Source organism: Lactuca virosa, chromosome 8, assembly GCF_052849685.1.
Source record: "Lactuca virosa cultivar CGN04683 chromosome 8, Lactuca_virosa_CGN04683_v6, whole genome shotgun sequence".
Classification (NCBI taxonomy): Eukaryota; Viridiplantae; Streptophyta; class Magnoliopsida; order Asterales; family Asteraceae; genus Lactuca; species Lactuca virosa.
The window spans coordinates 13409131-13421422 of record NC_136433.1 but is presented as its reverse complement, the minus strand read 5'-3'; the positions used below and the strand labels follow the sequence as shown (position 1 = coordinate 13421422).

General features: G+C 41.8%; 1 protein-coding gene across 1 annotated transcript; it reads right to left on the bottom strand.

Moving 5' to 3' along the window:
• Positions 1-218: 218 nt before the first annotated feature.
• Positions 219-2118, bottom strand: LOC145132592 (gibberellin 20 oxidase 2-like). Its single transcript, XM_079067437.1, has 3 exons — positions 1478-2118; positions 1062-1383; positions 219-952 (listed from the first exon to the last, which is right to left on the bottom strand). The coding sequence occupies exons 1-3, from the start codon at positions 1999-2001 to the stop codon at positions 689-691; spliced, it is 1110 nt and encodes a 369-aa protein (XP_078923563.1). The 5' UTR covers positions 2002-2118; the 3' UTR covers positions 219-688.
• Positions 2119-12292: the final 10174 nt, after the last annotated feature.

Here is a 12292-nt window from a genome sequence, read left to right as displayed (position 1 = left end):
ATTATGTACATCAAAGTTACAGTTGTTGGTTAGACATCAAGTATTTGTCCAATTGATTTACAAAAAGCCATGATTTAATTAAAATATATAGGTAACTCAAATGTCGAGATTCAATGAAAGTTGGAACATGAAGATAAAGAAAACGTTGATTAATGGATCTAAAGCTTATACAATGATATATAATCATGTAAAACAAGGGAGAGAATTTGAAATACTAATTAAAACGAATTAATCTAGCATAGGATTCCCCTTACTAGTATTTATTAATGCCTTTTTTGTTTCTTCTTCACTAAACTAGATGGTTGGTAATGCTACTAACTAGTGGTTATTAAAAATTATTTCCTACATATTTACTAAAATAGAAAATCACAAATTTTGGCTTATGTATACGCATCCCGAATATGACCTCCACAGAAACTAAAACCTTGTCCATCGTCCTCAACATTACTTTTTCATGCAACTACAGTATTAACCAAGATACTGGTTTCATGCATTCTCCATCATAGTACGAAACTTCTGTTGTACATCCGCTTTCATATAGCTGGATAAGTTACTCGGTAATAACAAATAAGATTCAAAATCAACTTATAGGTTATGGGAATCTTTTGACTTAAGAATCTGCTTCCTCATTTCGTTTCATGTGAAGGATAGTGGTACAGGATGCAGAGAAGGACAAAAGAATTCGATTTCAGCTGTTTTTCTGCTGAATCCAGTTGGAGAAAGCTTGGAGGGTGTTCATGTCGGCTCGGTAATGCTTCTGAGTGAATTCAAGAAACATAGACCATGTAAAATCTGGATAAATTCTGGGGTTCTTTTCGTCCACTAGTTCGTCTGGTGGGCTCACTACCTTATCTTTTTTTGGACATAGAAAGAACGCAAGTGATTTCCTATGAATCTTGTTGTTAACCACAGCTCTATGTAAGCAACTTCTGTATTGTCCATTTGAAAGTGCCTGAAGAAGACAAATCAAGATTTTAAGAAAAAAAAACAAACAAACAAAAACTATAACTACAAAAAACCTAGTCATGGAGATTAATTTAAGCATAAGTTTAGTTACGAACCATGAATGTATCACCGATGTTTACTACAAAAGTATTAAGATTTGGAGCAATTGAACGCCATTCATTGTCTATGAACACTTCTAGTCCACCAACGGAATCTTGGTGAAGAATTGTTAATGATGTTGGATCGCAATGAGGGCCTGTTCCTAAGGTGAGGTCTGGTTTTTGGCATGGTGGATAGTAGTTTAGCCTCATTATGGAATCGTTTTCTTTGAAGAATTCCTTAAAGTGCGATTGCTCTACACCAAGGCTCATCCCCAGTAATTCCATGATTCCTAGTGAAAGTCTACTCATGGCATTGCAATATTCTTGGTAAACTTTCCTATAATGATGACAAGAAGGAAAACTAGAGTTAGTCTAAAGCAACTTTGAAAAGTTTATGATCAGAAAACGACAACATATATAAAGTTATATACCCGAGTCGAGCAAATTCTTTTCCCATTGTCTTCTCAAAATACTCCTCCACTATTTTGGATGATTTGTTTTCACCTGAGAATTGAAAAGAAAGTGTTTCTTTCCATGGTAGTTTAGAGGAGAACCTACCGGTGAAGCTGCTTGCATACCCACAGCTCTCACCTAGTTTTCTTTGAACTCTTTGTTTGTCCAAAAAAGGGAGCTCAAAGAATAGGTCCATGTACCTATGAGCATCTACTATGAGGCTTGCATCAACACCATGATTGGTCACTAGGAAGAAACCATGTTTCTTGCAAGCCTCACCAACAATCACGGAGGCTTCCTTGGCTGAACTAGCACGTCCAGAAAGAAAGCCTCGTAGGTCAACTAAAGGAACTGCTAGTTCCTTGGCTTTTTGTGAGTTGGGTTTCTCATGATCAGGCCATATAAACTGTTCGGGTATGCTGGTTTCATGTTGCAGGATCAAAGAATCAAAAACCAGTGGTTTCGGTTGGGCGTTTATGTGTTCTTTATGCAAAGAAGGCATATTGATCTTTGATCATGCAATATCTATTAATCTTGTACACTCTTTCTTTTATATAGAGACAGTGAGAGAGAGAGAAAGAGAAAGAGAGCGAGCTAGCAGTTGAGAGCTCGTATAAGTTTGCGGGATATGATAAAAGAAAAGCCAAGACAATTTATAGGGGCATTGGGTGACCCCAGAGTTTTGGGATTTTGTAGGCACACATCAGAAAACAGATTAAAATTAGTATAGCCAATTAGGAATATATTCAAGGTCTATTCGTCTTTTGGAATGTTGCCAGGAACGCTGTTCCCAATGGAATTTTGGCGTTTGCTTTGGGAGTGTAATCGCGCCCTCTTTAACCCTCTATCTCTCTCTCCCACCGTAAGATCCCATTTAACTGTTTAGGTGTTTTTATAAAATAAAACACTTATATTTGGCCTGTTTAAATCGGACAATTTGTTTTTTTGTTGGTTGCTCTGACCACAAATCAATTCAATTTTTTTATTAGAAAATTATTCTCTCCATCACTTATATAACTAAACAATTACAATTTTTTCTTAGTTTACTACTAACTTAAATAAATCCAATTTTTCATTAAAAATGTTACAATTTTTTATGCATTTTTGTTGTTATAATATTATAACGTAACATATTTAAATTAGGCTAAAATAAAATTTTATTAAAGAAAACAAATAAATAATAAACTAAAATACGCAAATTAAATATATAAATAATAAAATTTGGACGTTTATTTGTTGATAAAGTCTAATTAATATTTATTTGGTTCAAATATTGATGGTTTGTATCGATCAAATACACTTTAATTATAATTAACAAAGAACAAACTAACTAAGCATATATCAAACAGAAAAATAAAGAACACGACTAATCACAAAGATGTCTTTCATCAAGAAAAGAGTGTTCTCATAAAGAGAACGAATGTCATAAACACGGTCACAAAAACATTAATAAGAGTTTCACTCTAATGTTGATTATATAAAAGATTATTCTTTTGAATCCCTTCAATTAAGAGATTGTATCTAATCTATAATAATAACTTATCCTTATCACCAAGATATCGAATATGATATCTATTTTATACATATTCGTATAATTGCCTAATATACAAGTATTACATAAGATCATAATATTCACACTGACGGTGATACAATCTTGAGGCGTTGGCGTTGGTGCTGACGTTGGCGTTGGCGGTCAGCGTATAAAGTGTTTGAATCATCAAATCATAAGGTGTGACCTTACAATCTCCCCTATCTAATGATGTCAAAACTAATCTTCAACGAAGTCATCAAGGTCATCAAGATCATCATTTGAGAAATTTTCAGCTTCAACGAATACATCCCCTGAGATAATATATAACTACCCATATTTCGGAAATCAGCAGTAGCAGTAGCAGTAGAAACAATTAGTGTAGCAACCAGTGTATCATGAATCTCAACAAATATCTACTCCCTCTTAGATTTAGCTCCTTTTATCTGTTCCCCCTTAGATATATGTAAAACTTGAATCTTCATATGTTTCTCTATTGCCCTTGTTGTTATAAAAGTTGTATTTTGGTCCTTGTGTAGTACGCGGGGTGTACCACATGGTACGCTTAGCGTACAAGCTGTGAAGCGAGTACGCAGGGCATACCACATGGTATGCTTAACATACTCATGTGATATGGGAACGAGACTTCGGACACGTACGCTGGGCGTATATCTATGTACGCGGGGCGTACGTGAGACATATTGAAACCCTAATTTAGCGTGTTGCACCCTATATAAACACCTTAAGACCCTAGGGCTGGCCTCTTTACCAAACCCCAAACCTCCTAAAATCCTAAATCGTCCCTTAAGCTTTCTTGGTGGTGTTTTTGAGCCCATGAGAGGATTTTTAGTGGTTATTTATTCATTATGAAGGAAGCTTTGAATATTGAAGTTGCTTTGCTTGGAAGGAAGATCATAGATCCATAATCATCACACTTATTTCAATCTTTTTGGGGTATCAAGTTTATACATTGGCTTGTAGATGTTTAGATCTCCTTATAGCTTGTTTTGTTATGCTTTTGGTCCCTTTTTGGGTTGATTGAAGAGTTAAGACGTTTTAAGGGGTTGTTTTTTTAGATCTGAGTTTGTATTGGACTTCTTAAGCATAAAGGTGCAAGCTTTATGGGATATTTGGTCACATGCATGCATTATGTCACTTATTAAGTCCTTTTTAAGAGCTTCATTTAGCCATGCATGAATGTAAAGTTAGTAACTTTACGTGATAATTCAGCTCAAGGAAGTCAGATCTATGTATTGGAGCTTTCTCTTAAGGGATTAAGGTCTGAAATCAAGTTTTGGGCTGAATGGGTAAGTACGTTGGGCGTACAAGCAGGTATGCTTAGCGTAGAAGCCTTCAAGTCTGATGGGCTTCGCATGCTTGGGCTTCGTGCTTTGGGTTATCTTTTGAGCTTAGTTGCTTAGGGCCTTGTTGGGCCATCTGAATGCAGGTGTTTGGACTAGGAAAAATTAGTGGGCCTTAGGGTAAAGCCCATGTAGGGATTTGGTCCTAATTTGGAAAATTTGGCCATATGTGGGCCTTAGATGGTTAATTGGTTTTTGGGCCTTTTGGATTGAAAGTTTGGGCCTTAGACTTGGACCAAACTAGGTAAGGGGTAAAATGGTCTTTTTACCCTAAGTATGGATTGAAGGATATAGATTTGACTCCAATTATTAATTGGGTGTTATTTGATATTGATAGCTCGGGGATTTGTCGGACCAACAGCCAGGGATTATCAGTGTGATTCAGCAGTACGAGGTGAGTTTCCTCACTGTGTTTAGCGGGTCGAAGGCACCAATGCTGACCCATGATCTGTTATGTTAGAATACTCGTTGTCTATGTGACACTAGTATGTGTATGTGCTTGTATTCTTACTAGGCGGGGCCCGATGATTACTCTGTATGTTGTTACTTGTTGTGTAGTATGAATTGTATGTGGGCGGGGCCCGTTATGTGAGTTAGGGCGATGCCCATTATACTCATTGCGTGGGGCCCATTATGCGAGTTAGGGCGAGGCCCGTTATACTCTATGGGCGGGGCCCGTTATGTGTTATATGTATGGTATGCGGTACCTTGGGGAACTCACTAAGCTTTGTGCTTACAGTTTTTAGTTTATGTTTTAGGTACTTCCAGTTCCAAGGGGAAGGGCTCGGGATGATTGTAGAGCACATACCACCTCATTCCGCTTTTTGTGATTCACCCTGATTGGTATGATGTTTGACATATTTATTTTATTTGGTTTGTATCGATGATGTTTTGGAAATACTGACTCTATTAAATTAAAAATGAAATTTTTGGGTCTTATTTTTGGGACGTTACAAGTTGGTATCAGAGCCTTAGTTTGAGAGATTCAAACATACTCTTGGGTGTGTCTGAACTCAAACTGAGGATTTGGTAAGTTTTTCAAAAAGAAATATAGTTTTAAGAAAAGAGTTTTTTCTAAGATAAGAAAGGGTGTGGTGCATGCAATCAGCCGAGCTCAAGTAAGATTTCCCCAAATACCCATACATGTTATCTGATATGCTTTTATTTGTGAATCTGTGAATCGCATGCTAGTTAGGGCTAAAGATCTCCTTAGTTTTTGCATGATAGATTGCTAGGAGAGATGCCTTTGTATGCCTATTATATGAGCTTGTAGACATGCATTCTAATACTGATCAGTCAGTGATAGGATGGCCTGATTAGGTGATGTTTGGTTCTGATTACTTGATGCCTGAATGCTGCTTGCTTTGTGCTTCCTAGGAGTTCTAACTAGCTTCAGCTAACTAGTAAGTGAATATGCTAAGTTACATATTATGGGAACTAAATGATTTTAGAAGGTTAGGTTTTAACTCTATTGCACAGCCCTTGTCCGAGTCCAACCGTTGTAGTTTGAGACCTCTCATTCGAAAAATTATCTCATTTTAGTAATATGTAATTGCATCTGTGAGCTAGTTATAGGAAGTTAGCGGGAGTTCCTTTGCAGCTGATGGCGGAGAGTGGTGTGGTGTTTTCCCTCGGAAAACCTAGGATGAGATCTAGTGCTGGGAGCCTTATCTGTGAGTGGAATTTGTATGGATATAAAGTGACTTAGTGGAGTCAAGGAAATCTTTGAGGAAAGTACGGATAGATGTTGTAGTATGGGCCCGTACTACTGGAAGCAGATGATCCATACTCGATTCAAGGAGAGCTGCGATTAGGGGTGTAAGTGAGCCGAGCTACTCGGGATTGACTCGTTAAAAGCTCGACTCGAGATCGAATTAAACGAGCCTGAGCCGAGCTCGAGCCTAAATACGAGGCTTGTTTATTAAACGAGCTCGAGCCGAGCTTCAATTCATGGGCTCGCGAGCCTAAAAGAGCTTAAACGAGCCTATACACACACAGGCTCGTTTAGGCTCGCGAGCCCACTATATTGTTCACGATCCGAGCTCGAGCTTCATTTTAAGCTTCCTCAAAATTAAACGAGCCGAGCTCGAGCTTGGTCAGGCTCGGGCTCGGCTCGGCTCGTTTACACCCCTAGCTGCGATGACACCAGGAAGCTTGTGGAGTTGTGATCCCCGATATATATATATATATATATATATATATATATATATATATATATATATATATATATATATATATATTGATGCGTATTCTGATGGTTTATATGGTCTATTTTCAGTATGGTGACATTGAGAGGCAGACCTGTTAGCAGTTCTGGTGCTGGTGAGTGCTCAGGTTCAGGATCTGGAGCCGGGCAGCTTGATGAGCAGACTAGGGAGTTCATCTCGTCCGAGATTACTCATTGCATTCTTGAGCAGACTCATGTGATATTTGGCACGGACAAGGAGGGTATTCTGGAGATTATATATGAGCGGTTGAACTCGTTTCGCACTGAGATGATGGCCTTGATGGGGACACGCTCCTTTTCCTTCAAGGAGTTCCAGTCATGTGGAGCTCTAGACTATCACGGGGCGAGGGACCCGATAGTGGGCCGAAGTTGGTTAGCAGACATTGCTAACGCCTTCCGCACCAGCAGTTGCCCTGATGATGAAAATGTTAGGCTTGCCTCCTGTCATTTGAAGGACAGGGCACGAGATTGGTGGGAGGAGGTGGGGCGTGCAGTGGGTGATGATGGGTTTTGAGCATTTTAACACTCATATGGTGTACATGCAACCCTAAATACATTGGATCTATGTTTTCTCTAATATACATGCAAACTTTCATTTTTCCAAGGTATCATCCTAACTAGCATACAATGGAGTAACTATACTACAAAATCCAAGTTAGATGATATACCTTTTAGTGTAGTTGGAACCTTGAAGCTTTAAGAGCCTAGCACTAATAATGTGAATGCCTCAAGTGGAATCATAAATCACCACTAACAAATGGAAAAACTTGAGAGGAGATAATATGCACTCAAAATCGGCTAGCACTCTTACAAGAACTCTAGGTGTCGATTTCATGAACCAACGGGCTTCTTATATAGTGTGGCTACATTAGGGTTACACCATGCAAACCCTAATGTGCATGACTTTCCACATTCCTCATGCTCCATGGGTTTTAACCTCCATAGAGTATCCATGGGTCACCACATGAGTTTAGCCCAACATAAGGAATCATGGATCATTAGCCCACTTTATAAGAATGAATGATTTACACAATCAATCCTTATATATTTAATTAGTCTCTTTTTTATCACAAAATTAATTCCAAATTAATTCTTGATCAATACTAATTAAATAATATGATTTCTTATTACTATATTAGAATTTATAATATATTAATAAATCATAATTATCCTCTTCTCAAAAGTCCATCCTTCAAATTGTCCCGGTGAAGTGCAACCCAAATGGACCATGCTACTCTCGGGTCAAGTACATACAAAATATAGTTATGGACTTAGACACCTTATCCAACAGTTGATTCGATGACCCTGGATGATTTTGTGACCAGGTTCTAGGCTGAGTTTGCACCAGTTATCGAGGTGCAGCACTTGGCGTGAGAGTTTTAGGATCTCCTCCAGACTACCGAGACGGTGGCCGAGATCACTGCTATGTTCCAAGATAGGGAACTTCTGGTTCTGCAGTATGTGGCGGACGAGGAGATGAAGAAGGCCCCGTATCATGAGATGTTGAGGAGTGACATTTGGCAGTTTGTGATCCGAACCAGCTGCAAGACGCTGGAGGATATGATAGCACGAGCTAGGGAGAAGGAGATTGATCTGGAGATGGAGAAGAAGAGGAAGCCAGATTTTGTGTCGAGTGCTGAGGGTTCGGACAAGAGGACCAAGGTTGTTGATTCGAGAGGGAATGGACAGCAGTGCCAAGGCTGCTGCAGCAAGTGCGACAACTCGCACGAGGGGACATACATGGTGGGTGGTTCTGGCTGCTTCAAGTGCGGTCAGACTGGTCATATTAGCAGGGATTGTACTGCTACCACCACCACCACCCTGGTATCTGATCTGATTTGATTCCATTGCAAACAGAGGTGCCACAAGAAAGCTCATTGTTTGTGTTTGGTTTCAACAGGACCAGTTTCAGCACCCGCTCCTACAACTCTTCGGATTATTGACGACCGTCAGGGTCGGACAGACGCGCCTGTGGTGAAGAGCAGAGCTTTCCGGTTGACAGCCGAGGAGTCACGTGCAGCTCTGACGTGGTGATGGGTATGTATATTCTCATTATCTTTTTAATTATCTTGAATATCTTGCTTATGTTTATGTGTTTTGTTTTAGGATTGTTCCTTGTGAACAATATTTCTACTTTGGTATTATTTGATTCGGGGGCTACCCGATCGTTTGTATCGCTTGCGTTGATCTAGAGATTTGTTGGAGCTCCGAGGGAGCTGGATTGTCCTCTAGATGTCGAGATTGATGATGATAGGTCAGTTCGGGTTGCGAGGGTTCAACGGGGTTGTACTCTCTAGTTATTCAACGAGCAATATCTGGTTGATTTGGTTCCTATTCCTCTACGTGGGAACAAGGTTATCGTGGGCATGGATTGGTTGAGCCCTAATAGGGTAGTGATCGACTGTGAGCAGCAGTCAGTTCAGGTTCAGACCCCCAGTCGGGGAGAGCTAGTGGTTCATGGGGAGAAATCTCAGCGTGGGCCGATTTTGCATTTTGCAACGAGGGCCAGACGCTATTTTCAGCAGGGTTGCTCCAGTTATGTCGCCTATGTTATGGATACCTGGGATAAGGGTAAGGCGACCATGGATGATGTGTCGATTGTGCGGGATTACCCGGATGTATTCCCGAAGGATTTTCATGGGGTGCCTCCAGAGAGGCAAGTTGAGTTTAGGATTGATCTGGTTATGGGTGAGGCTCCGATAGCCAAAGCACCGTATCAGTTGGCTCCTCCAGAGATGCATGACTTGTCTACATAGCTGCAGGAGCTGTTAGACAAGGGATTTATTCGACCGAGCAGTTCGCCTTGGGGAGCACTGATTCTGTTTGTGAAGAAAAAGGATGGGTCTCACCGTATGTGTATCGACTACCGAGAGATGAATAATGTAACGGTGAAGAACTGCTATCCATTCCCGAGGATTGATGATATTTTGACCAGCTTTAGGGAGCATCTTGGTTCTCCAAGATTGATTTGCGATCGGGTTATCATCAGATGCGGTCCAGGGATGAGGATGTGTAGAATACCGCTTTCCAGAATCGTTATGGTCATTAAGAGTTCGTGGTGATGCCTTTTGGGCTCACCAATGCTCCAGCCGCGTTCATAGATCTCATGAACCGCGTGTGCAAACCAATGTTGGATCGGTCTGTGATAGTATTCATTGATGATATATTGGTTTATTCCAAGACTCAAGAGCACCATGAGGAGCACTTGAGGGAAGTGTTGGAGACGTTGAGGAGGGAGAGACTTTTCGCAAAGTTCTCCAAGTGTGAGGTATGGTTGCAGGAGGTGCATTTTCTGGGGCACCTTGTCAACCAGAATGGTATTCTGGTCGATCTGGCCAAGGTTGAGGCTGTGATGCAGTGGGAGCTTCTGAGTTCTCCATTTGAGATTCGAAGTTTTCTTCGTTTGGAGGCTTATTATTGGAGATTCATCTAGGATTTCTCCAAGATAGTTGTTCCTTTGACCCGACTGACAAAGAAGAAAGTTACATTTCGTTGGGGGCCTAAGCAGCAGACAGCTTTTGAGACTTTGAGACAGCCATTGTGTGAGGCGTCGATCTTGACCCTACCAGAGGGTGTTGATGATTTCGTGGTTTATAGTGATGCTTCGATCACAGGATTTGGGGCAGTGTTGATGCAGAGGGGTCGCGTGATCGCTTACGCTTCGAGGCAGCTAAAGCCTCATGAGGCGAATTATCCGACGCATGATTTGGAGTTGGGGGTCGTGGTTTTCGCCCTCAAGATTTGGCAGCGTTACCTCTATGGGGTCCATTGTAATATTTATATGGATCACAAGAGCCTGAGTTACTTGATGGATCAACCGAATCTGAATAGGAGGCAGCGTTGATCGTTGGATGCAGTGAAGGATTATGATTGCGAGATCCTTTATCACCTCGGGAAGGGCAATGTGTTGGCCGATGCTCTCAGCCATAAGGCGGTCGTGGCTCCGATCAGAGATATAAGTTTGAGGACGACCGTAATTACACCATTCTTTGAGCAGATTCATGAGGCTCAGGTCGAGGCTATAAAGGAAGAGCACCGAAAGAGCGAGCGCATTGTGGGTCAGGTGGCTACCTTTGATTATCATAGCCGTGGATTGTTGAGCCTGCATCGGCGAGTTTGGGTTCCGTATTGGGGTGGAGTACGTCAGATTCTGATGGAGGAGGCTCACAAGTCAAGGTTCTCCATTCATCCTGGTTCGACGAAGATGTATATGATCTGGGTCTTGATTATTGGTGGCCCTGCACGAAGCGCGATGTGGCATGGTATGTGGAGTGGTGCTTCACCTGCAGGAAGGTCAAGCTTGAACATTAGCGACCTCACAGCAAGATGCAACCGTTCGCGATTCCCTTAAGGAAATGGGAGGACATCACCATGGATTTTATCACGAAGCTTCCAAGGACTGCGTGCAGAGTGGATTCGATTTGGGTCATCGTGGATCGCTTGGCCAAGAGCGCGCATTTCATTCCGATTCAGCAAGTATTTCTGCAGAGAAGTTGGCGGAGATTTATATCCGGGAGGTTGTGGCACGTCATCGGGTGCCTGTATTAGTGTTTTATGACAGAGATGCCCGGTTGTCTTGTAGGTTTTGGAAGAGGTTCCATGACGAGTTGGGTACTCGTCTCAATTTCAGCACAACTTTTCATCCGTATACCGATGGTGAGAGTGAGCGGACTATTCAGACCCTCGAGGATATGCTACGGGCGTGTGTTCTGGATTTCGGTGGGAGTTGGGATACGTATCTTCCGTTAGTGGGATTTTCGTATAAGAACAGTTATCACGCAAGCATCGATCGACCTCCTTTCAAGATGCTCTATGGGAGGAAGTGCAGGACCCCGATTTGTTGGCGCGAGGTCGGTCAACGGGTTATGGGGAGTACCGAGGTGGTACTCAAGACCACTGAGCTGATTCAACAGGTTTGGAGCAGGCTCCAGACAACTCAGAGTCGGCAGAAGAGTTAGGCCGACAGAAGCCGATCAGACTTAGAGTTTCAGAGTGGGAGATCTGGTTCTCCTGAAGGTGTCACCTTGGAAAGATGTCATCCGGTTCAAGAAGCAGGGAAATATGGGCCCCCCGAATATTGGTCCTTTCAGGGTTTTGGATCGGATGGGCCGGGTTGCGTATCGTTTAGATCTTCCATCCGAGCTCAGTCAGATTCATAGCATGTTCCACGTCTCTCAGCTGCAGAAATGCTTAGTGGATGATTCCACAGTGGTACATTTGGAGGATATTCAGGTGGATGACCTCCTGAATAATACCGAGAGACCGATGGAGATTCTGGATCAGAAGACGAAAATCTTGAGGAACAAGGTTGTCGAATTGGTGAAGGTGCAATGGCAACACCGCAAAGGTTCGGAGTGGACTTGGGAGCCCGAGGATGAGATGAGGGAGCACTATCCAGAGTTATTCAGGGAAGCAAACTTCGAGGACGAAGTCTGATTCAAGTGGGGGAGAATTGTAACACTTGAATCTTGGTATGTTTCTCTATTACCCTTGTTGTTGTAAAAGTTGCATTTTAGTCCCTGTGTAGTATGCGGGGCGTACCACATGGTACACTTAGTGTACAAGCTGTAAAGCAAGTACGCGGGGCGTACCACATGGTACGCTTAGTGTACTCATGCGAGATGGGAACGCGACTCCGGACACGTATGCGGGGCGTATGTGAGACATATTGAAACCG